The 25,701-nt window shown below is 60.2% G+C and overlaps 1 protein-coding gene across 1 annotated transcript; it reads left to right on the top strand.

Annotated features, from left to right (window-relative positions):
• Positions 1–2,424: 2,424 nt before the first annotated feature.
• On the top strand, positions 2,425–25,119 carry NCLIV_021630 (Large protein with a UBR1-like ring finger related treble clef, related; the record flags this gene model as incomplete). The annotated part of the gene is made up of 15 exons (XM_003882358.1): positions 2,425–5,525; positions 5,829–6,160; positions 7,269–7,901; positions 8,350–8,605; positions 9,072–9,786; positions 10,171–12,400; positions 12,799–14,663; positions 15,176–20,222; positions 20,606–21,317; positions 21,650–21,998; positions 22,323–22,415; positions 22,925–23,526; positions 23,830–23,983; positions 24,289–24,418; positions 24,953–25,119. 15 exons carry the CDS (start codon positions 2,425–2,427, stop codon positions 25,117–25,119), a joined length of 16,386 nt encoding a protein of 5,461 aa, XP_003882407.1.
• Between the last annotated feature and the right edge of the window lie 582 nt (positions 25,120–25,701).

Below are 25,701 nucleotides of genomic sequence, written 5' to 3'. Positions count from 1 at the left end.
CTGTGGTGACTGCAACTGCGCAAAGACGCGAAATCCTAACTATCAGCCACATCCCCAAAGCCCATCATGGACCTTTTTGTTAGGGAATCAGGACCACAACTCAATCTTCCAGCCTGAAGAATATATAACCAGACACTGGAACGGTTGTGTTGGAAAGGGGCTGCTGGAGCATCCGAGCGGCGTACGACTACTTGCTACGGAAGGGCAGAAAGCAACACTGGATGCCTGGTCAGACAAGACGGCATGCACCTCCGCGTAGTTACCCGTACATTCAAGCGAAAATGCGAGAAACGTGGAAGATGAATAAGCTGGTGAATTAGGCTTGGAACCGGCGTGCGATGTGCCTGCCAACTCTGGTGGGGGTCCGTGGTTGCGGATTGCTCAAGGCCTCTGTTGTTTCTCCGATGTCTTGTGCACAGGGGAGGCGATGGCATGGCAAAGGCGGAAAGCGAGAAACATGAAGCAGATTGTGGTGGATACCTTGCCAGAGTTTCGTCGTCGTCTTCGTGAGACTGGACCTCTGTCCCACTCCATGGAACCTGACTGGGCAGTCGTTCGAGTGGCACTCGATACGCTTGTTCAGCTAGTGGCATGCACGCTCTACCATAACCGTGATTAGTACGCACTGAACAAGATCTCCCTCCGGACAACGAAACATGAGATCTAGAGAACACTCTGGTGGGCTTTCCTCATAATGCTGTTTAGTTCATTTCCATGTTACTCTCAGTACTGCTCATACCAGGTGACGCAGACAGCCAAACGGCTGCCCCTTACCAGGTTTGCCGTCGAGAAGTGGCAGCTGAGAACGAGTCCGCTCCATTTGGCGCTCCGCAGGTTGCAATATTGACTAGGAAGCGAGCGCCTACTCTTCTGGATTGGTCACATCCAGGATTCATGTCGTCTGTACAGTTGCGGGTTTCCCGTCCATGTCATTTCGTCTTGTTGCTGGAGTGACCCTAGCGGTGTGCGACGACTACCTACAAGAGAGAGTTTCCTTTTTTCTCGCATGGCACGCATGCAGCCCACCACAGTGACCACAGAGCTCGCTTGCTTGGTAGAGATCGTACTGGGAGAGGTTGTCTTTGCGTCCAAGACTGCCGCCATTTTCTCTCTCACATTCGTTGAGCTCGTTCTGCGCGCTCTGGTTTAGTGGCACCGCCCGATTGTCATGTTCGGTCAGCCGAGGGGAACCAGCACCGTCACAATAGATGTGCGGCCGTTTCGATTTTATTTTATGAGAGGAGGCGTTTCGCCGTCCGACTTGAGCGTTGCCTTTTTTCGGCGTGAACGAAAAAATTCCGGTGCGTTTCGTCTTGCATTATGCTTTGTGACCTGAATCCCGGCCTCTATATATCTGGAAATCGCTGCTCAAATATTTCTCTCGATGCCAGAGCCTCCCTCGCTTTCAAAAAAGCTGAACCATTCTTTCTGACTCGGATGTGAAGGCTGGTGAACACATGCCAGGAGCGTGCCATCCACTATTTTTAGGAAATGCCATGTCTCGTTCGTCAGATTCCGTCGATTGAGCCTCTCTGCACTTCGGCATATTGTCTCCTTTGTTCCTCTTCCGGCGAACAGCGCGCTCAGCTACCGATTTCCCGTACTTTTTGCTGTGAAACAATTCTTCCGGTCTCTTGCCGCTCTTGCTATTTGCCGCTCATCAATCCGTTTTTCGCTTTTGGCGTTCGACATATTCGCAGTGGCATGCAAAGCGCACACGCGTCCGGTTATGACGAATGATGGGTTTCCGCCTGTAAGAAATGTCTTCCTGCGCCAGCGGCTTTCAACTCGCGAGGGTTCATTCTCCCGCGACGACCAATCGTTCTTCTATCCACTTGATGATACAGGTGTATGAGTCCGACCTTCTGCCTGGTTTCCACCAGACACCGTGTTATCCTCACTCCTCGCCCCTGCTGTGCGCCCCTTTCTCGCCTTCCGCAACCGTCGCACGTCGCGCACACAGGCTGCTGAGCCGTGCTCCATCCCACTTCGGTGTCCTTTTCTCTGCTCCTTTCTGTTGCACTCCCTCTCTCTGTTTGGGCTTATTAATCCATGCCCCGCGGAGATCCCGTCGCTGTTCTTTGCCTCGTGCGCTACGGCTGTGGGTTATCTTAGCCTCTCATTGCGCAGTTTCTCCCAAATGCAGCTCTTTGCACAAGTGGTGCCCACACACACGCATATACACTCAGATGTAAGCATGCGCACATACGTATAGTCACACGCACGTATCGACGTGACTCGGCATATGTGTGTTCGGACCTGCGGTCGTTCATAGGCTTCGCGACTTAGATTTCGCCGCTTGGAGCGTGGGAAACCGAAGCGTTGCATGCGACTTCCGGCGCATTCCCCAACCCTGCCTTGCATCGACGATGCTTTCCGTCTCTTCCTCCAGCTTTTCGCTTCGTAGAAAGCAGCGCAACGACAATGGACTCGTCTTCCCGTCTGCCGCCTGTCGAGGCACCACCGTCTCCCAGTTCTGAAGAGCATACCTCAACGGATGCGTCGAATCACGACCGGCGAGATCGTCCTGCGAGAGACGCATCCCAAGCGACACCTGAAGAGGGAGGTGCCAATAGACCCCGCGAAGATGGAGGTGAAGTGAGTGAAACAGAAAACCCATCATCTGTTGTCCCAGATTCCGCCATCGCTCCATCGTCACGGACCGACAGTGTTCTTGATGTCGCTGTGTTTCCGGTCGCTTCACGCTCTTGTGGGGAGCTTGCCCATTTCGGAGACAACAGCGGAGGTGGCCTTGGCGGCGAACCCGGAGCTGGGCCGAATCCACTTTCCGGTGCCACTCTGCCTTTCGCTCGGTCCGCTCTAGTCGCTAGAGATGAGCCCCATCCTTCCTCATCTGCGTCTGTGCCTGCCCGAGGCCTTGGAGATTTGCGAGGCCTCGACCTCTGGAACGGCCGAGTGGCGGAGCCTGAAGAACCCCCCGACGGCGACAGCTTTCGCGAGACGGCATTGCCTTCCGGCAGCGAGGGGAGAGAAGCAAGAGCCGAAACTGCAGAAGGCGAGGCCGATGGAGACACCGACAGCAGCCTCAGACGATTTTCCTTTCCTGTGGCTCCTCCCTCTTTAACTCGCGATTTCGCACCAACAGAAGAACGCGGATCGCGACTTTGGGGAAGAGCTAAAGACGCCCGCGGATCCCTGTCACTCCCGCCATCTCAAGCACCGGCTCTCGCTGCGTCTTCGTCCTCTTCTTCGTCGTCCTCTTTTCCACCATCTTCAGCCTCTTCTTCTTCCGCGTCTTCTTCGCTTCCTTCGTCCGCTTTACCTTTCCTCTTTCGCGCAGCAGAGAGCGAGGGAACTCACGTGGCGTGGGGTCTTGGCGGCGAGGACGCCGTCGCCGACTGTTTTGACTTCCCGTCGGAATCGATGGCTCCCTCGCCTCCCCTCGCCGAGTCTCCTCGACCTATCCCTGCTGCCTCGTCTGCTTCTGCTTCCTGTGCTTCTTCTGCCTCGGGAGATGTCGCGCATACGAGTCAAGATTTACTGCCGGAGTCTCCCGCGTCTTCGGGAGTGTATCTACCTTCGTACCCTCCTCTTCCGACGTTTGCAGACGAGATGCGCGTTTTTGCTTCTGAGGCCCAACTCGTGCATCTGCTCAACGTGTGTGCACGACACCTGGAAGCGCTCGACGGGGCCTTTTTCGAAGAGCGCGCCGGACGGAGCGAAGGCTCTTCACGGAATCTCCCGATGCCTTGGTCTCCGCAGGTCTCCCGCGCGTCCCTCCCGACCCTCAGAGAGGCTCTCGATACCTACGCGGGCTCTCTCGTCCACCTCGACCGTCTCCTGGACTCTCTCCTGGAGACTGCGGCGCCGGCCACTATCCTCCTCGCCGCCTCAGTGATTGTGGAGCAGCTCGAAGACCCCGAGCTTCTGCTGTCCCTCTTCTCAACTTTCTTTGCGACTCTCGGAGACACCGAAGCTCACCAGAGGCTCTTGCCGTGCATTGCACCCCTTCGGGAACTGCTGCCTTCGGCTGAGCCAGACGCGGCGGCTCCGGCGTCTCCAGCGTCGCCTGCGCCCGCCGCGCGTCCTGACAGTCCCTGCACATCGCGCCCCGCGCCCCCCTCGTCTGGTCCCTTTGTTCCGTTTTCGGCTCTGGAGGCTCCTCCGTCTGCGTGCGTGACGGAGGTGGCGGCGGCATTTTTGTCTCGGCTGTCTTCGCTGCCCCTTGCGCGGTCGCGGTGCGGCCAGGTTTGGGACGGCGAGCACGTCGCGTACCGGTGTTTGACATGCGGCGGGAGCCAGAGCAGCTGCATTTGCGTGTTTTGCTTCCAGGAGGGAAACCACCTGGGCCATAGCTACTTCATTTACCGCTCGAGTTGCGGTGGCTGCTGCGACTGCGGCGACGCCTCCGCCTGGGCGCCCTCCGGGTTCTGTCGCCACCATCCGGGGAGTCACCGCGACGTTGACCCGTCTGTTGCCTTGCCCACGCCCTGCAAGTTCGCCCTCGTCCTGCTGCTTCGCGTGCTCGTTCGCCGCCTGGCCATGCATGCGCTGGACAAGAACTGGATCGCCACGCAGGAACTGTGCGCGACGCTGCTCCAGCTCTCGGAGCAGCACGAAGGCATCCGGAGATGCATCGGCCAGGCGATGCTCGAGGCAGTCCGCGGGACGCCGGACGACAGCCGCGGGTTCGCCAATGCGGAGACACCCGGCGCAGAGCGGCTCTTCCTCCCGCCGAACTACGCCCGTTACGACGGCTGGCAGGCGCTCCTCCTCAACCGGGCGCTAGCGCTTTCTCGTGGAGGCGCGTCGGTGTCCGAAGAAGAAGAGTTCGCGCGGCGGGCGACCGAGGGCGCCGCCCGAGCCGCGGAGGCGCAGGCGAAGGCGGAGCAGGCCGAGAAAGCGGGGGGGCGGGGGCTCCTGGGCGAGGAGGCTGAGCGACGCATGCGCCTCGCGACGGACCGCGAACTGCGAGAGATCGAAGAGCGGAAGAAGGCCGGCGGCGTCAACGTGAAGTCGTTTGACGACGCCCTCAGATTCGCCATGTGGGGTGGCGAGTCCGCGCGGCGGCCGGAGAATGGAGACACCCACACGCTGGGGCCAAGAGACCAGGGGAGAGACGCGGAAATCCGGAGGCGTGAGGGAAACGGAGCAGACCGCGAACCAGGGGTCAACGCAGGAAACGGCGAGCCACCGAGAGAAAGGAAAAAACATGAGAAGAACGAAACACTCGAAGGAAAAAACGAACTTCCCAGCGACAAGAGCGGCAGACGATCTTCCACTTCGTCGTCTTCTTCTTCCTCTGCCTCCGTGTCGAGTGCCTACCGACACTATGGGATTGGCGCCTGTGTGGCGTCTGTTTTGCTGAAGGTAGCGAGCGACATTTCCGGGCGTTTGATCGAAGATGAGGACCGCCGGAGTTCGGACCGCGAAGAAGCGGAGTCAGAAGAAACAAAGACGGAGAAGGCTGTGCATGCCTCGCTCACCACCCTCTGGCTGGCCCTCATGTTCGACGAGTGGTTCAAGGAGCAGTTCGCGTTCGTCTTCATCCAGAAGTACAGAGAGTAAGTTTAGGGACACTCGCCTTCGCCCCTCGCAAGTTGCGCTCCGCATAGTCACAATAAACATCGCCGGGCTCCCGAGCATGCCAACCTCGTGCCCATGCCTCAGCACAGCTCGCGAGTCTCGCCTCCCTTTGGTTGTTCTTGTGGCCGTTGATTTTTTCGCCTTTGCCGTTTTTCTCGTTTGCACCTTTTCGCCGTTCTTCTCTCCTGCGCCGCCGAGATACCAGGCTCCTGTGCCGCGCATCTGCACACGTTCGGCACCCCATGTCTCCCCTCCTGCTCGTCTGCGTGCTGTGGCTTCAGCCTAGTCCTCAAGAGCGACAGTGCACTCGAGCGCGTCACTGTCCAGGTGCTCTCCATTCGCTCTCTCTTGACGCGACTCCTCTACTCGGGACTGCTCCTCCCGCTACTCTTCTCCTCCTGCCGCCTCGTCCTCGGTCAAGCCGTGCCGCAACTGCCTCCGCGAGGGCGCGACCGTCTCAGCTTGTTTTGGCGGCGCCGGCGGTGCACTTGGGGAGGGTATCCTTCTCCGCCGTACATCGACATCAAAAATAGTCTCCTGCATCGCAGAGGGTACACCAACTCCCTCAACGACGTGCGCTACCTCGTCGCCGAGAAAGATCTCCTCGTCCAGTGTAAGTGAATCGGAAAAAAAGGCGCGAAGCCACCGCAAGAGAGCGACGGCGCAGTCCAAACGCACGCTTCTGTCGACACAGTTCCGTGGATCTCCACACATCTCAGCAGCGCCCACGAGCCACACATCGGTGGAAATATGCGGGGCTATACGAGTATAAATATGTATTCTCTCCTCCTATATGTATCAAAGTATATATGTGCAGAGGACCCTAGGAGCATAGCCAGATTTGGAAAACTGGTGTTGTGACAGTACGCCGCATGTGTCTTTGTGTGTGTAACACGCCCTTTTTGATCCACGTGGGGCACTGAATGCCATGTCGACAGTCGGAGTGTTGCCCCTGCTTCGTTTCCACAAACCTACGCAGAGACAGCTGCACACGCAGAGATGCGTCTGCATGAGCCACGGAAGCAGGGGTGCTCACTTCCCGACTCGTTCTTTGCGCAGCGTGTTCGCCTGGTCTCGGTCCTGTCCCTGTCTGCGTCCCTCTCTCCCTCCCTCTCCGCATCTCTCTCTCCCTCCCTCTCCGCGTGTTTCTCTCCCTCCCTCTCCCGTGTCCCTATCCCTCCCTCTCCCGTGTCTCTATCCCTCCCTCTCCCGTATCTCTCTCCCTCCCTCTCCCGTGTCTCTATCCCTCCCTCTCCCGTGTCTCTCTCCCTCCCTCTCCCGCGTCTCTCTCTCCCTCCCTCTCCCGTGTCTCTCTCCCTCCCTCTCCCGCGTCTCTCTCTCCCTCCCTCTCCGCATCTCTCTCTCTCTCCCTCTCCGCGTGTTTCTCTCCCTCCCTCTCCGCGTGTTTCTCTCCCTCCCTCTCCACGTGTTTCTCTCCCTCCCTCTCCGCGTGTTTCTCTCCCTCCCTCTCCTCGTCTCTCTCTCCCTATTCGCGTCTCTCTCTGCCTCTCCTCGTCTCTCTCTGCCTCTCCTCGTCTCTCTCTCCTTCTCCTCGTCTCTCTTTCCTTCTCCTCGTCTCTCTCTCCTTCTCGTCTCTCTCTCCTTCTCGTCTCTCTCTCCTTCTCCTCGTCTCTCTCTCCTTCTCCTCGTCTCTCTCTCCCTCTCGCCATTTCGTGTTTCAGTCACCCGTTTCCTCTCACTCTCTCTCTGTTTGCTTTCAGACCTGTCAGAGCATCCGTCGAATGTAGCGGCCCTCTGGGACGACGGTTTCCTGCCGCTCTACTGTCTGAGTCAGAACGTGAATTTGCATCGACGGCGTACCACCACGCACGTCGAGTACGAGGATTCCCATCGGTGGTCCCACGCGCTCTGTCTCGCCATCGAGCTGGGCCAGAACGCCCTCGCGCTGCACGAGATCCTCGAGGCGTGCCCGTGGCCTGTCGCCGTCCTGATCTTCCAGAAGACCCGGCAGAGACTCCAGGCGTGGATTGGAGCCACGCGGCGACGCGAGTGCGTCGAGGAAGGGATCAGCTGGGTATTTGCGAGCGACGGCGGCGTCGCGCCCTTGCTCGCGCGGGAGCGCACGAAACAGCGAACGCGCGCAGAGGGAACGCGGGACAGACCGAGCCAGGCAGAGACAGAGAGAGAGATACAGAGGGAGACACAGAGAGAGATACAGAGGGAGACACAGAGAGAGACAGAGGGAGAAGCACGAGTAGCGAGGCGAGCAGACGCAGCGGAGATAGGGGGAGAGGCGAACGCGTGCGCTTCGGATAAGAGACAGAAGCGAGAAGGCGACGGAGGCGGCCAGAGCGGCGCGACTGGAGACGAACGTGACGACGTGGAGTCAAGCGGTGAGAGGACGAACGGAACAAAAGAGAGCCGATAAAACCACAGACTGACAAGAGGGAAGAACCGAGAACCGGGTCCACCGATAACGGACACCATGAGGGAAACCAGAAGGGGTCGGCCTCTTCCCTTTTGGCTGCTTCTACATAGAGATATAACCCAGATCGGTGTCAGTATTTTTATGTATTTGTTCATATACATTGGGTCTCGTATGCAGAGAAATACACATGTGCTTGTGTATGAATATGTATATGTAATGGGCTCTACGTAGATATGCATTTATATGCGCGAGGTGAGGTCTTGGGACACCCAGAGAACTTTTTGATTGTGTGGGATTCATGCGGCTCACTCGTGGGCGTCTTCGGCGGCTCTTGCCACCACGAAGGGCCTCTTTTTTCTCGTGAGTTTCTGCGTGTATACGTGCACCCTTCGGGGCTTGTTGGGTTTGCGCAGTGTATCCGGAGCATCGCAGTCTGGACCACTTTGTGAGCCGCCACCCGACCTCGTTTCACATCCCGCTTAGCCGGCTTCTGGCGCAGTTGCTCAAGGCCCTGATGGTGCACAGAGCGTGTCCTGTCGAGACACTCGAGGAGCTTCTGGAGCTTCTTGGTGTCACGATGGAAGACAGAATCGAGGCGCTGGAACACCATTTTCGGACACTCGTCTTCTTCCACCAAGTGACCACCTGCAGTATGTGGGTTCGAAACGGGTACGTCACAGAAGGATGATCCTTGGCAGCGTCTCGAAGCACCCCGGGCTGCGCGGGCGCTGACTCAGAACTCAGACCGAGCGACGTCGCCATATTCGAGACAACGAAACCCACGTGGCGATCTGTACATGTAGATAGACGTATCGAGTCTCCGTGTCCCGAAATCTATCCGTATCGATCTATCTCTATTGGTACGTGTGTATCGCTCTTTTTGTTCTCTGTCTGCGTTGAATCCTGTCTCTGTCTGCGTCTATGTAAAGAAAAACATGCACGTATATATATTTATATAAGTATATCTTTACAGGATGTGTCGAGTCTGGGGTTGGCTCAGAAGGTGCTCGTGCAAGTAGCGCCCTCTCTTGGTTTGGACAGCCCTCACTCGGCCTCAGCATCTGCTCCGCTGCCAAGCGTCTCGTTTCTGCGTTTGAGCTCTCGGGGTTCCCTCGGTTCTGTTGTCATGTTCCAGCTTGGCGGTGGTGAGTGAGGCGCAGTGCTACCGTCGCGCGTTTTACCAGTCAGTGTTGATTGACCTCGATTTGACCGCTGCGCGTCTCGGCTGCTGTTCAATACCCCCGCCGCTGTTCCTCCTCCACCTGCTGGCGAAATGCGACGTGCCCTTCGACCTCGCCCTTTCGTCTCCATGCCCGTCCCTCCTGTCCCTGCCGACCTCCTCGGGCTCTGCGTCGCCGCGGACGACAGAAGAGTGGTCGGCAGAAGCGCTCACCTCTTCTCCGCGCGGCCTGACATCTCCCAGGGTCCCTGGCGAAGCGGGGGACGGCGTGTACGCCTCGGAGGACGAGAAGGCTGCTGACGTCCGACTCGTGGCTTCCCTGGCCTCGCAAGGGCCCGCGCCGTACACCGCGCCGGGCCGAGGAGGGCGAGAGACCGGTCAGCCAGCGGGGCTGTCTCGGCGTCGCGAATCCATAGTAAACGAGGTCGTCTGTGGAGGCCGAAGCAACGAACACCTGCTGCCGCAAACCCACGCGTTCATGGTCCTTCTTCTCCAGTTTCTGTACCCGACAAACAGCCTCTTTTGCTCCGAAGAGGACATGATGACATACCTCCTCAGACACCACCTGATGCGGGGCCCGCAGACGCACTCCAGTCTCCAGGATGTCGTCACACGACCCTACAAGCAGCAGCCTCAGTTCACAGACCTCGTCGATCGTGTCCTCAAGAAGGTGAGGCGAGAGAGACACTCTCTGTTCTTCATAGTATGCGCGGATGGGTATGCCCAGTTCTGTGAAGACGCAAATGCTTCGTTGGCAAAAGAGAAAAAGGCAACCGAGACTAGTGCGCATTTCTGCCGCCTCTGCGTGGCTGAGCACCGCCTCCCTTTTCCGTCCTCGCCGTGGCCTTCCGAGAGTCTTGTCCCGGTGCTGAAGTTTCCTCCTGCTCCTGTTTTCTTCCTCTCCTGTCTTTTGCACGGTTTTTGTCCTCCACTTCGCGTTTTCGCCCTGCTGGTTCTCTCTGTTTTTGCCTTTCCGCTTAATGCGCTGACGTCTTACGAAAACGAGCGAGTTGCTAGGATGTCATCCGATTGTTCTCCGTTGTGGGCCTTCCAGATTTCCACATATCGAGGAGCCGAAGGCATGACTCCGGGACAGTTCCACATCCACTCCGCGAGCTGGGCATTCTACGATCCATACTTTCCCTATTTCTCCTGGGCCGATCACCAGCACATCGAAGAAGCGTTTCTCGAGCAAATCAAATCACACCCGGAAATCCTCAACCAGTGGCTGCCGCACCCCTCAACCGACTGTTCTCTCTCTTCTTCGGCTTCTCTCTGTTCCTCGATTCCGAAGGCGTATCGGTCTGGCTTTTTCACGTTTTGTTTGAGTCCGGCAGTACGAAGCGCCGTCTGGTTGCTGACGCTCCAGGTGCTTCTTGCTCAGTCGACGGACCACCGTTTCATTCATCTTCTTCTCTCTCTGCTGTTGCGGCTCATGAGTCTCGACATCGTGTGGAAGGAGCGGGAGTCGGCGGAGGCGCGGCAGCGACTGCTTGCCCGCCAGAGAGCCGACGACTTGATGCGGCGCGTCCTCCACCAGAGACGACGCAACCGCAAGCAAAGAGAGAATCGCGAGGCGGAGAGAGACGAGGGAGAAGAAGGAGAAGGGCGATCGACGGGTGTCGCCAACGAGGCTGCGCAGTTAAGGTCTTCCGCCTCACATGAGACCGACGACGAGACGGCAGACGAAAGCGAAGCAAAGAAGGAAGAAGAGAAGGCCGAAGGTACCGTGATTGAGCTTCGGGAGGACGTGGACCTTCTCGGCATGGCGCGGTGGATGGGGACGAATTTGGGAGATTCGCTGGTGCGGACCTTTCAGTTGCGGCACGTGTTTCTGGACGTTTCCGGCCGACACGAGGCCCGATGGTTCTCGCGCCGTCTGGGGACGCGGAGACACAGGGGATCGGCTCCGAACGGCGACGCGAGCGGGAAGGCAGGCGAGGAAGCGGAGACGGCAGCAGCAACCGAGAGCCTCGGGAGGCGAGGAGGCCGAGGCGAATTTTGCGCGGTCGAGGGCGCGTCGCCAACGTCTTCCGGAGAGTCGTCGAGCGACGGGAGGGAAACTGAGGAAGAAGGGCTGCTGGAGGAGAGGATCTCTGGGAGAGGCGACGGCCGGCGAAGAGAACCTGGAGAGAGAAGAGCGTCGCCGCACCGTGACCACCAAGACCCGCGGTCGTCCGCAGATGAAGAAGAGAGTGTGAATCTGGACTCCGACGACGAATGGCTCGACGACCGCCGAGCCGGCCAGGGCCGCTTCTGGATCGACCAGAGTCTGGGCCGGGGCGACGGGAACGGCCGCGAGAGACGGGGACACCGAGCCAGCGAAGGCTACGGGGGCGGCGCAGTTGCCGTCTCAGGCGGCAGAGGCAGGCAGGGAGGCCGTCGGAACGGAGGGACGGAAGAGCGAGGAGCCCCACGCGCGAGAGGGACTCTGTTCTGGAGCGCTAGTCGGGGGGTCTTCTTCCCCGACAACGAAGGGAGCAGTGAGGCCAGCGGCGAAGAGGAAGAGGACATGATGACCTACATCGAGTGGGGCGGCAGTGCTGGTCGTCGCTCCGCCTCGAGGCGAGAAGGGCCGGAAGACGTGGAAATGGAAGACCGCGAGGACGAGCCCGGCGAGTTTAACTGCCGAGACGACGGGCTCGACTTCGGGGTACGGGCTGGAGGCGACTCACGGGACGCTTCGAGAGCAGGTCGAAATCGCCCACTCTCCCCTGCTTCGTTGGCAGGCGGAGAACCAGTGGATGCAGGCCCACCTCCCCTTTCGTCGCTCCCCCCCCAGGAAGCTGAGGAACCGGCGTCTTCTTCTCAGACTGCGACTGCGGCGTCCCCGCCGTCCGATTTCTCAGAGTCCCTCTTGCGATCCGTGAGACTTTCGACGGCTTCATCCTGTGCCCACTGTTCTTCGCAGTCGCAGGGTTTCTCCACACCGGAGACAGCGCTCGGCGATTCGAAGAGCGTCCGTCACTCCCGCTCGTCCTCTACCTCTGTGCGGCGGTCTGTGGTGCGAGGCGACTCGCGGCAGGCGCGCTGCAGACCGGAAGCGAGAGAGGCGCGCCAGAGGCAAAAGGGGTGGAGGCGAAGGCGGCGACGGCTGGCCTCGGCGTGGGGGACGAACGAGAGCAGTGTCGAAGGAATGCTGGACCTGCTTGCTCAGGACGCGTTTGTGCTCGAGGCGGAAGGGGGTGAAGGCCTGGACGGCCAGGAGGCGACTTCGGTGCGAGGCTGCGGCGGCGAGGAAGGCGCAGAAGCCGACTTGATCGTTTCGGAAAACGGCGAGATTCGTAAGTGGAGAAACCGAGGCGCGAAGCGAGTCCTAGGATGTGCACACACGCATTTGTGTGTGGGTGTAACGCGGAAAAAAGGATTGAAGACGCGAGCCCTCAGGTGGCCGGAACAGCCGTCGGGCGGCCGTCCTGGTCTTGGGAGCAGGACTATGTCGCGAGAAGGGACAGAAAAGTCGGGGGCGAAAACGCAGAAGGGCTGCGCGACAGCCGCGGAAAGGGGCGAAGCAGCCAGCGGAGCCGGAAACGCATGCATCTGTCTCTTTCTGCGGGCAGAGACACCTGAAGTGCGTCCAAGGCCGCGACGTGGGGCCCCGGATCGGCGGCGGAAGACCAGGGGGGGGGCTCTGCTCTCATCGCACGCTTTTCTTGTGTCTGTGCCTCGATTTGATCTGCAGTTTACGATCGGGAAGACGCACATGCTCCCAGAGATGTCTTTGTGGATCCTCTTCTTCTCGCTCTTCGTCGTCTGCGAAAAGAAGAAAGCGATCTGCAAGGGGCAGACGAACGCTCCTCTCCACCTTCCCCGCCATGCGAGTCTTCGGCTTCCCAATCTTCGGCGCCCAAGACGTCTTCACTCTTCTCGCGGACGCGTATCGGATCTTTGTGTCTCCTTCCGGGCGCCGCGGCCGACGTGGCGCGGCGCCTGGTCCGGAAAATGGAGGCAGAACCTTGGCGGAAGCCGGGGATCGGGGCGGCAGTGCCAGCCCCGGGGGCGTCTGCCGGCGGTGACTCAAGTGGAGAGACAGGAGACACGAGAGGCGAGCGAGAAGCAGCGAGAGACGGACAGAGCGAAGGCGTGATTGAGCAGGCCATGGAAGGGGAAGACGCCCCTGAGTCGCATGCAGACGACGAGCAGCGGACCGAGTTTCTTATTCTCGCCGCCCCAGCGGACTCCTCCGACTCCTCTTCTTCCTGGGAGGAGACACCAGGGACTGAAGCTGCTGCCATGGAGGCCGCCGAAGCCGCCTCGATGATGCGTGTTGAGCCACGCTCCCCCGATGGCAACCGGATCCAGTCTTTCGCTGAATTGTTCCGCTTTCCCCTTCCTGCGGACTCGAGCTCTCCCGGCTCGGCATCTGCCGCGCAGCCCGACAGTCTTGACCGTCTTGGCGTCTTCACCGACTCCCTTCGTCAGCAGCTCGTCAGCATTCTCCACGATGCCGGGGTAACCGATCTTGAACATGCTTTCCCTTCTTCTTCTCCTTTGTCTTCTTCTTCATCTTCTTCTTTGTCTTCATCTTCTTCGTCTTCTGCCGCATCTGGGCCTGAGACCCTCGCGGAGAGGCGCTCCGAGGGCGAGTCTGGGGATGGTTGCCCCTCGGGCCCTGACGCCGTGTCTGCTTCGGGGTCGACTGCGGACGAGCCGGCGCGGCGCGAGGGCGGCGAAGACGCGCTGAGCCAAGCCTGCACAGACGCGCCACGGGGCGCAAGAGGCTGGCAGCTCCTGCTGCTGCGGGCCGTCGCGGGGGGGGCCCAGAGCGCGGAGCGGAACCTCGCGAGTCTCCACCTGGTGGCGCGGCGTCTGCTCAGCGGCGCAGCTCACGGGGAAGAGGGGGGAGGCGAGGACAGGCCCGCAAATGCGTTGTCGATTGTGTTTGGGCGCACGGCGCGGAGCGACCTCGCGCGCTTGCGCAGCCCGCCCGGCGCATCCGACCGCAAAGGCGGCCGCGCCCAGCCCGACTCGAAAGAAATCTGCGCCGCGCTCCTGCGGCTTCTCCAATGCCGGAAGCGCGCCCCGTCCGAGTTCCCGTTCCTCGTCCGCTTCTCCATGCTGAAGATTCTCTTTGCGATGCGACAGTCGCCCCGATTCGAGGCACACTGGCAGCAGCTGGACTGGGTCCTCCAGGCCGCCGGGCGTCTGGACGCGCGTGTCGAGCGCCAAATCCGCCAGTGGAGACGCGCTGCTGCTGCCGCGGCTGGGACCCCAAGCCCCGAGTGCGGGCCGGTCGCCGGCGGGCCCCTCTCGCCGTCCCTTGGCCCTGGCGAAGACACTGCCCGCGCCGGAGACGCGGCCGCCGGTGAGCGGGGCCTGGCGAGCGAGGGCGGGGGTGAGCTGGCGGGCGCGCGAGGGCGGGACGAGGGCGAAGGAGAGACAGTCGAGCCGGAAGAGAGTCTGCGGGAAGGTGACGGCGCGTCCCCGAAGCGCGCCGGTGGGCCTGGAGCCACGGACGCGGAGGCGTCGGTGAGGGGCGGAGACGAGGCGCGAAAGCGGACAGAAGACAGCGGCGAAGACGCGAAACGCGGGGAGGAATGGAAAGAGGTCAGAACAACCGGGGAAATCCCGGCAGCGAGCGGGTTTGCCTCTTTGGGGGTTGCCCCTATGTTTTTACGGGAGCTCGTGCTTGCATGGCGTTGCTACCGGATGTTTCAGTCCGGGAGGCCTTCCGGGGATTCCGACTCGTGTTTTTGTGGGATTACGTTTACCCTTTCCGGAATGTTTCTCGTGCCGCCAGCAACTAGACAAACGTGTCTCCACTTGATTTTTGATGTTTTTGATTAGTCAACAAAGGCTACCTCGGAAATGCCGAGATTGGCCCGTGTATTCGTCTCCCTCAGTTCTCTTTTTTGGATCCTTAAATGTGGAGGAGGCTCCAGTCGATGCGAATGGCCGTCGCTGCACAGGCCCGGACAGACCGTGTCGTGTATCTCCCCTTCGAGTGTCTACTTTTGTTCCCATATTGGTGGTTCGGAAATGTCGTCTCTTCCTCGGTGTGTGTGGACGCCTTATGTGGCCGTCCCTTTTCTGTTGTCGCGGCTCTGTTCTCTATCCAGGCAGTCCGTCGTCGCCAGGAGCAAGTCTTAGCGTCCTTCCGGCAAAAGCAGGCGACGTTCCAGTCCGGTAACCAGCGCGACTTCGACGAGGCGAAGTTTCTCGCAGACTCGGACGTTCCGCGTTGTGTCTCCTGTCGCCTCGAAGAAGAGACACTCCTCACCTTTCTCTCTTCGTCTTCCTCGTCTTTCCCGGAAGATTACGAACGGATCTTCAGCGCCGCCTCGCGCTGCTGTTCCCCATTCCATTCGCCCGGCGCTGACCCGCTTGGGCTACTCTGCCACGTCCAACTCACTTCTGTCGGAAGTTCGGCCCGACCCTCGGTGCCGCCCTGTCTCCTCCAACCGCCGTGGGCCCTTATGAGCTCGGCCTCCACGAGCGCGGGGGCGGGAGCCGCAGACGTCAGCCGTGCAACAGCGAGTCGGGCTCCAGGGGCCGGCGGCCCCTCGCGGGAGGGGCCTGGCGGGGGCGCGGCCGCCGGTGGAGCCCCACGCGGTCGAAGTGGCTCGGACAGCGCTTCGGGCGCCGCCGCACTCTCGGGGCCGCTGACCCGAGGGTCGGGAAGATCTCGAGCGCACGACGGTAGCGCGGTCGTGGCAGGGGCCGCTGCGACCGCGGAGTTCGGCAGTCGCTCTCGTGCAGGCCGGGAGGATTCGGGAGACGATGACACCCGTTTCTCTTGCTTGTCGATGGTGCAGAGACGAGAAGGCCTTCGAGGAGCAAAGAACAGCTTCTTCGAGGCGTCTGCGGTCCCCGCAATCCTCGAGGATGTCGCGTCGCCGGCCTCGTACAGCTACGACCTCGTCCCGAACCTACTCTCACCCCAGGGCGCTTTCCATGGCTTTCAGATCCGCAGCTGCGGCCACCGCATGCACCTGAGTTGCTACCGACGGTACCAGAAATCGCAACAGCACCACATGTATCTCTCTGAGCTTCTCCTGCCTTGCCCCTATTGCCATCAGCCCTGCAATCTTCTGCTGGTTGACGCGCCGCCTCCGGCCGTCGCTCGCCTCGAGCTGCAAAGGCTCTTGACGGACCACGTGCTCAAAAAAGCGCGAGAGCAGAGGGCGCAGCGGAGCCTCGCTGCAGACGGGGACGCCGGCGCCTCACCGAGCGGGCCCAGAGACAGCACAGGGCCCGGCGGCCTCGCGTTGCGCGAGGGACAGGGGGGACAAGGATACGGGGGGAGGACAACTGCGTCCTGGAGCTCCCCGTCCGCGAAGGCCGCCGACGCGAAGGGCCCTGTCTCGACGCCTGCGGCGCGTGCAGTCGCTGGCGGCCCGGCGCCGTTCTTTAACGGAGAAGCGGAAGACCACGAGGACAGCCCCGGGCCCTTCTCCGACAGCGAAGACACAAAGAAGTCTCCTTGCCTGAGCCCAGTCTCCTGGAAGCGCACGCTAGCCAGATTCGTCCGCCGGTGCGAGAAGCTGCGGTCAGACCGGGAACGTCTCTTGCCACTTCTTTGGCCTGCTTCGTGTTCCGTGGTGGGTCTGCCTTCCGTGTCTGGGGCGCCTTTGCGGCTCCAGTCCCTCCTTCTCCACACAGCGGCGGCCAGTGACCTTCTTCATTTGTGCAGAGCTTCTCTGCGCATTTCGCCGCTGCATCTTCCCGCGCCAATTCTCTGGTCGCCGTCCTCCACGAGCCTCCGGACCTCTTCGGGGACTGTCGGGCCCGCAGGGGCGACCTTTTCAGGCGCCGCGGGCGCGAGGCGCTTCGCAGGTTTCTTCTCCTTCTCCAGCCCGTTCGGGTCGGACACCGGCGCGTGCGACTCCACTGCGGCGCTCTCTGGGGCAGCTCGCTTGTCGGAAGCCTTGTTCGGCGCCGACTGTGCGAGAGCGCCCTCGCTTGGCCCCCTGCCGCGCTGTCTCCCCCTTGCTGTCCCCGCGTGGGGCGGGATCCCGACAGGGCTCCAAGGTGCCGCACCCAGATGCAGCGTAGGCCGTGCAGGGCCAGGCCCCGACCAAGGGCGCGGAGACGACAGAAACGAAAACGCAGTGAGGCAGGGAGATGATTCCGAAGACGCGAATCTAGGGCCCGAATCCGGTGGCCTTGCACATCTCTCTTCCTCGACTTCGGCTCTTCTGGGGACCAGTGGGGGTTCCAGTGAGAGAAGCCGCGCCGCTCCCAGCGATGGCGCTGCCCTCACGAGTGAGCAAGCGTTGTCAGTCGAAGGCGATCGGCGAGACCGCCTTCACCTCCAGGCTGGCGCGGAGCGTGAGCCATGCAGACTCGGCTCTTCCGCGCTGCTGCCGCACTCCTCGGTCGTGTCTGCGTCGCTTCAGGATTCGCCGAGACAGTCAGGAGGGGTGGCAACGACAGGAACCAAGGAATCGGGCACGCGGTTGGCTCGAAACGAGGAGAGGTTGAGTGGGCTTTCGAGTCGCGAAGGCAACGACGAAAGGGAAGGCAACGGTGAGGGGGGGTGTCTCCTCTGGACCCCTCAAGACGTTGGGGGCTTGTTTGGGCACGCCGCATGCACTGCCCAGCCGCCCGTGTATGGGGGCGCGTGGCCACGGAACGATTTCGTCGTTCATCCCCTCGCGGTCGTGTCCAAGCTGATCAGCGACTCCGTCGAACACACCGAGATGGCGCTCCGCAGTCAACCCAGTGGGGACCAGGGCTTGTCGACCGGTCGGGCCGAGGTTCTCCACGGCTGTTATGCGGTGTACCTCCACCTTGCCGATGAGTTCCAGCACGTCGCTGTAGGCGACACCGGCGTCACAGCCTTCGACCTCTATGTCCATGACCTCGAACTCATGGCCCTCTTCCACTGTCCCCTCTTTCCCTCTCCACTCGCAGAGCCTCTCTCTCCTTCGGCGACAGCCACCTCTCCTGTCCCCACCTACGCGTCCGGTACAGTTCGAAAGCTTGGAAACCCCACCGAGGTCTTAAACGCGCCCGCCGGCCCACCGCAGATATCTCCTTTGTCCGCGTCTTCCTCGTCTAGTTCTTCGAGCTTGCTCCGACCGGCTACGAAGAAGTGGGTGTCTTTCGGCGGGCTCCTCCCTTCTGACGCGTGTTCGTACGTCGACCTCGTTCTCTCGCTGTCACTGTTGCATCCGAGCACGCGCTTCCACTTGCTTTCTCGCCTGTTTCTAGCTTTCCACGCACTGGCACTCCGCGCAAAAGCAGACGAGAAGGCTGGCGGGGCCGGTCGCCACCTGCGCGCGGCGATCGACGCTGCGGAGAGAGGCGCGCGCGCCGCCGAGTTCCTTCTCCTGGGCTCGGAGCCCTCGGCGGAGACTGGCCCGTCCAGCCGAAGTGCGCCTCTCGGGGATGGCGACGCTGACGCCGCACGGGGGCGCGGGAGAAGCGGCTCGGCGCCCAGGAGGCCCGAACCGACCGGCAAAGGCGACAGAGAGCGGGACGAGGCCGAGGCGGGAGATCAGCCGGAAGTGGGAGAGGAAGCGCGAGAGAGCGAACAGCAGGAAGAGGCGGCAGATGGAGACGAGCGACGGGCAAGGCGACCGCGGCTGGCCGCGACCGCACGTCGCCTGGGCCGCGGAGCCCAAGGAGGGGGCGCGTGGGGCACCCGCGAGCAAGCGCGGGCGCGAGTGAGCGACCTGGCAAGCGAGACTGAGAGGCCAGGCGGCCGCGAGGGGCGCGGGTGGCTGTCTCTGAACACCGCGCTCCGAGAAATTGAAGAGGAAATCGCTGCCGCGTTAGGCAGAGACGAGCAGCAGTCCGGAGACGGGGCGGCAGAAGCGAACGAGGCGAAAGAGCCGAGTGAACAGGGCGATTCCCGCGATGCGCCACCGCCACGGGAAGGCCTTACGCAGGGGGTTCACCGGGTGCGAGAAGCGCAGGAGACTCCGACGGATGTGCGTGAGCGCGTCGTTTCTGGATCACAGTCTGCGCTGTCCTCGGGTTCAAGGCCCGAGACCTGCCAGCCGTTGTCGACGTCGATGGGCGGTGGCCTTTCCGGCCACGTGGCTCGGAGCCCAGGGCAGAACGGAACTGCGCAGCAGCCCGGGAGGCGAGCGCGGCAGACACCGAGTCCCCAGCGGGCGTTCTTGGAGGTTCTTGAGCTGTATGTCCAGCTTTTTTTTCTCTCGGAGGTGATTGCGATCCTGTGGCAATGGTGGGACCGCCTGCCGTTTCCCTCAGCCTCCGTCGAGGACGGTACCGGCCCTCGAGAGGCTCCTGATGCCGCCGCGAAGGACGGGAGCGCTACGGCGTGGCAAGAAATCTGGCGCGTCTTGCACCTGCGGGCGACGCAGCACCGGGAAGGGCGCATGGCAGCGACCTCCTCTCCCCACTCCGCTGCCCCTGCGCCTCATCGTGGCCGACGAAACGTCCCTGCGTCTGTCGCGTCGACCTCGAGGAGCCTAGAGGAAGCACTGCATGCACACCACGGCCGAGTCGACGAGGATGCTCCAGCGCCTGGCGCTTGGGGGGTTTCTGCTGGCGGCTTCGCCTCGAGCTCGGCAGGGACTGAGTCCGCGGAGCGAAGGAGCGAGGGACGGATGGAGAAGAGCGGCAAGCGACGGAGCGCAAGTCGAAAGGCAGAGGAGGACGACGCAGGCGACGGCGCCGATGAGTTAGGCAGACGAAGGCGCAAGCGCAACTGCGAGGAAGACGGCGCAGGGAGTGGGCCGGGGGCGGCCGAGGAGGAGAGCGAGAGAAGAATTGAAACTGGGGGCCTCCCGACCGCGGAGGGCCGAGATGAGGTGATGCGCGCAGACGGGGAAGACGCGGGCAGGGAGGGCACCTCATGCGACAACGCGAGCAACGAGGCCCTAGCGCCAACCGCGCGTCCTCTAGCTGCCTCGTCTCAGCCAGAAGAAGCCGCCGAGAAGCCTCGAGCGCCAACGAGCTTTCTCACGCACGCTCGGGGGGAAGGTACGACGGAGCAGGGAGAGGAAGGGGCGACGAGGCGCGAGAGAAGAGAAAAACTGGGGACAGAGAAGCAACGCCCCCACGTCGACGCTCGCAAAGACGTCCTCGCCTCACAGTCCTTCGTTACGCGCTGGTCGCAGGAGGTCGAAGGAGAGTGCCTCGAGTGGGAAGGCGACTCGGCAGTTCTGGAAGAAACCCGACAGGCAGACGGTAAGACCAATGCGACGACAAATCAAGAGCCCCATTCCGGAAGGGCACGCCGGCGTCTGCAGCGTTTCTCCCGTGTGTTGGGATCTTCGCTCTCTGGGCTTCTCCGGGACAGTCGTCTTGACCTCTCCTTGGCGCCTTCTTTGGCGACCTTGGCTCTGCTGCCTTACCTTCGTCCTCACGTGCCGGTGTTTGCCACCCCCGTGCGTGTGTCCCGTTCTCGTCGCGTGGTACCGTGTCTCTTCGTTGCTGCCCGTCTCCTTCCTCGCATCCTCTTTCCGTTCTCTCTCTGTCGACTGGTCTCGGCTCTGCCGCAGACTCCTGGCCCCTCCGTCTGCAGTCTCGAACCCGCGTCTCGCGTGACTTTCTTCTCCCATTTTTCTCAGGTCTCTCGGCAAGCGTCTGGCTGGAGGATCTTCGCTTGCTGGGCCGGCGTCTCCCCTACCCGCCGCGGAAAGAGCAGCTCGGCGTCGCGGCGTGGCGCGTGCGTTTTGATGAAAACGGAACCGATGAAAGACGCGCGGGCGAGGCAGGACAGGCCGCCTCCGAAGGCCGAGGAAACTCGCCACTTCCCCGCGAAGACGCGGCTCTCTCGGCGTCTCCTGGGGCCTCTCTGTCGCAGGAGAGAACGGGAGAAAAAGAGGAACTTCTGACGAAAGACTACCTGTTGAGTGTCTACACTGCTCGGACGGACAGGGCGGAGGAGCTGAAGTCGTGCGTCCCGTCGCTGCCAGGTCGGCTGCCGCTGAAGGCGCTCTCGCGGGCGACTCTTGGCGGCTTGAAGCCTTCGTCTGTCGACCGCGTGACTCCGCCCTTTGGGCTGCTTGAGGGAACGCGCTCCGTGGGCGCAGCCAGCGACCTGGGAGACGGCGAGAGAGAATGTAACAGACGGGAGCGTGGCGCTGAGGTTGGAGAACAGAGCTCTCCAGGCCACGTCGACGGAGAGGTCGACGAGGGCATGCAGGCGACGCAAGAGCCGGCAGAAAGCGGGTTTCCCGACCAAGACCGAAAGAACGTCATCTGTCGAATCGTCGAGGCAGGCCTCGTTCCCTGGCTCCGAAAAGTCCACCTTCTCGCAAAGGTCGTCTGCCCGTCTCAGTGAGTCTCTCCTCTTCCAAACAAATTGCACCCAGCGAACGGCGCACCACGCCGCTTGCACTTCTGTGCATGTGCGCCAGTGCAGGCATACGTGCCCCTTTTTACGTTCTGAATATTGCGACGCAATTCGCCCCTGCTCCCTGGCCTTACACCTCTCAAAGCGGACACGCCGGTGTGCACGTATCTATCGATATCTATCGATGGTTTTTTCTATCTAGACACCGCGTGGAGCATGTGCCTGGTTTACACTGTGTGTGTTTCTTTTGGGTGGCCGTCGTTTCTTTTGTGTGTTCTCCACGTTTTTTGCACGGCCCGTGCGGCGTTGTTCGCAGGCCGTTGCCCTTTGAGGAGATTAAGACGGCGTATGAAATGCTCGGGCCCTCGAGCCCCAGCGACGCGGCGGTTCTTCGCACCCCTCAGCTTCCTGCGTCCTCGGCGAGCTTTCCGTCGGCGTCGCCCCGTGTCTCTCCGTTCGCACCGTCCTCTCTCTCGGACCTCGTCTCGCCGTCTGTCGACCTCTACGATCCCTCCGAGGAATGCGGAATTCTCCTGGAAGCCTTGCCGCTGCCCAAGTCGATTCGTCTCTTCCTGTTCGGAGAGGACGACGACATCTGGGGAGGCGGAGAGACTGCAAGCGTCGAAAGAAAGCGAGCAGACGAAGGAACGCGCGACCACCACGTGGTAGGACGTTACGTGCCCTGACTTCGTCCTGTCGTCCCAAATCTTCAAAAATAAAGAGAAATTACATTCATATATATATATATATATATATATATGTTGAAGATATTGATCTATATATATATATATATATAGGAACGCATTGCTGCCTCGTGGATAGACGTACGCATCGAAACAGCTAGTGTTTCGTTTTTTTGCTGAACCATGAATGTGATCTCGTTTTCTATTCAATATGAAGATACTCGCAAAAACGTGTATTTTTGTGAATAGGGGTTCTCTCCTCCAGTGATTGGAGTTTTTGCCTTTGTGGATTCTTTTCCTGTTTAGATTGCGGCAGCTCTGAGGCTTCCGTCGCCGACAGCATGGCCACGGGCAGTCACAGAGGCCCATGCGTTGCGCCTGCTCCTTCGCGAGTCTCAGGTGAGGCACACACACACACACACACACACGCAGACCGACAGCTCGGTCTGGACATTGGAGGCCGCCCCGTCAGTAACGGAGGGCACCGACCGACTCTTTTTTTGCGGGCGCCCATCCACCTATCCACAACTGACTCCGCGTTCGTTCATCTACGGATAAATTCCTGCATGACCCTAGTTACATAGGTATATTTATGGTTGTATCGACAGAGTTGGGAGGCCCGCAGGTCGACACATGAGTCACTCGAGCGGCCGTGTGTTGGGTCGGAATGCACGGGTGTTCTGCAAATAGAGAAGCTGAAATCTCTCTCAAGCTCGAGAGGTTTCTCTCGACGAGAGAGTTTAAGGGAGGAGACCCGTGACAGAGAGGCCCAGACACGACATGAGACGTGGACGAGGTCCGGCGGCGGAGCGACCAGCCTGTGGCGCATGCGTCGAACACCCTCCGGCGGATTTTGAGAGCTCCTGACAATTCCCCCTGTTTTCACTGTTCTTGTTTGGGGTTTTCAGTTCCTCTGCTGTCTTGCTTCCCTGCCTCCATGCTCAACCTCCCTGACTACGCTCATGCCGATTGTCGTGTCTTCGCGTTCCGGCCATGAAACTCTTGTTCGGCTCTTTCAATCGGCAATGCGCCTCGTGCTCTCGGAGAAAGCCGGTGGCCAGGTCCCCCTGCCCTCGTCTTCGCTGCTGCGTGTCTCCTCCTCTTCTCGCTCGCCTCTCTCGTCTCCGCCGTCGCCATTCTTCGGCGTTTCGGCTTCCTCGCGGCACCCGTCGCTTATCGTCCGAGATTCGGGCGACTCTGGGGCGCTTTTCGCCCCCCGCGGGAGATGCTCGCGGCGAGATCGAGAGATCAAGGAAAGGCTCGAGAGCGTCGAGTTCCTCAACGCCCACATGCTCTACTTCAGTCCGCTAACCCGCCGCCTTCTCCCCCACGACCTCGCCAGCTTACTCGCGGCCAGCAAAATGAAATGCACGCTTCTCTTCTCCACAGTTGCCGGCGGTCGAAGCGATGAAGAGCGATTCACGGCCGTCTGCGTGGCTCAGTTCCTGCCGCATCCGACGATTCTTCCGAAACTGTATCAGCAATTCTACAACCACTTCCTGCAACTTGGGTAAGGACAGCAGGTCCGCCGCATCGTGAGGTTTTTTTCCTCGATCCCTGTGGCCACGCTCACGCGCTCGTCCAGAGTTCAGGACGCGGACGACCGTGTGCTCACGTGGTGGTTCCCGTGGACCTGGCGTTCATGAGTTTTGTTCCTTTGCGCTCCTGCTTAAAGCGGAAGGTCGACGCCCTTGCTTTTTCTCGCTTCATCTCCCCCTTCATTGTTTTTTTATTCGCTTTTTAGTCTCGCTTCATCTCCCCAGTCACTGCGGGTTTATTTGCTCACTTTATCTCTGGCCTTTTTCCTTCACAGAGCGTACACGCCTTCTGTGGGCCTCCACGTCACCCCCGCATGCGCAGTCTGCGTGACTTGCGGCGCCTTCCTGTGCGCCCTCGACTGCTGCGACGCCAGAGTCCCCGTCCACGAGGGCACACAAGTCCCCAACCTTGTCCTAAATCTCCGAAGAGTAAGAAGAAAGCGAGGCTCCTCCACCAGTTCTCTGTGTCTCGATCTCACGAAATCGCCTCTGCCCTCCGCTCTGTCCATCCAGGATATATATATATATATATATATACATAATCATATTTCTACGTGGATACAGATAGGAATGCATGCGGAGAATTTAGATCTAGCCGGTTCTAGACATTCAGTCGTATTGGTTCGTAGTCTCGACATACTTTTGTACATTATATATATATATATATATATATATATATATGAGTCCGTTTATTCCACGATCGTCGTGCTGTGTCGTGTTTCGGTTGTCTTCAGCACGCCGCCACCTGCGGCATGGGACTTGCGCTGTATCTCCACCTTTCTGCATCGGCCGTCTACGCAGCTGCTGTTGACACAGCGGTCGACCGCGACGCCAAGTGGGGATGTTTGCACCTTGATGCATATGGTGAGTTTTGGACACAGAGCGGGTCTTTTCCCTTCGTATCATCAACGCAGGAGCGTACAATATGGTGGCTGCCGTTGTGTCCGCTCGTGGCTAATGTCCTTTTGTCTGTGGTGGTCCATCCCTGTGGCGTTGTTTTTCGTTGTCTCGGCTCTGCCGAACAGCGAGGCTCGGCACACGACGTCACGTTTCTTTTGAATGGGCCAAGGTATGCGTACATTCTGTGCCCCATCTCGTATGAAAGCTGCAGATTAAGACTTGCGCGCACGGTCATTTGCCTCTAATCTCTGAGTCCTCTCCCTTGTGGCACATCGATAGTGGATTCCCCCCCCCCCCTCCGGCCGTTCAACTCATCCTTTTCTCTCCCTTCTCTCGTGCGTCTCTTTCGTTCTGCTCCCCCTTCCTCTCGCGTTCTCCCCCTCGTCTCGGCGGCCGTTTTTGCCTCTCGTGTGACGTTCCGTGCACGTCATTGCCGCTGTGTCTCTCCCGGCTCTCCTTGTATGTTCGCGTCCGTGGTGTCTGTTCTCTGCTCTACAGGCGAAGAGGACCCTCTCTTGAAACGCGGCAAGCCTCTGCACCTGTCGCTCAATCGCCTGGGGCGCCTGACAGACGACTGGCGGCAGCATCAAATTCGCCTTTTCAGAAGGCTGCAATGGTCTCGGATGGACTCGAGCGCGAATAACCACGCCGCCCAGGGAATGTAGATTTCATTCTCTTTGCACCACTGACAACGCTTACGCAGTGTATATCCCTCCTCGACCTCCCCTCTCTCTTTTTTTCCGCCTTCAGATTCTCCGAGGTTTCTCTTGTCTCGACGAGCCCGCCATTCGGTGTCTCGGAGAAGAGATGGAGAATTGAGGGTGCGGTAGCGCTTGACCCAAACTCACTTTGAGTTGGTATGGCGCGACGGCTCATTCCACAGCCAAATTCACATTTTGTTTCGCATAAAATCCGTCAGGCAGCTTCGTGTGTAACTCTGTCAGGATGGTCGAGTGTTCGATATGTTGACGGCTTGCAAAGGTATAAGGCGAGCGTTCCGTTCACGAATTCTCAACCCGCGGTTCTGCAGGCGTATCTCCACTCTTGTGTGAGGGTGAAATATGTAGTGATTTTTGACAATGTCTGTTTAAACACCATTCTAGAACTTGTCTCGCCTGTGTATTCCAAAGTCATGGTCCAAATCGCGACTGTTGGACGGTTTGAAGGCTGAAACAAAAATAAGCGACGCTCATCGTTGTCGACTTCAGGCGCCACGAAAGCAGTAGCAGCTTACTGGGTCAGTCGAG

Source organism: Neospora caninum, chromosome VIIa (genome assembly GCF_000208865.1).
Source record: "Neospora caninum Liverpool complete genome, chromosome VIIa".
Taxonomy (NCBI): Eukaryota; Apicomplexa; class Conoidasida; order Eucoccidiorida; family Sarcocystidae; genus Neospora; species Neospora caninum.
This window is presented reverse-complemented; position numbering and strand designations above follow the sequence as displayed.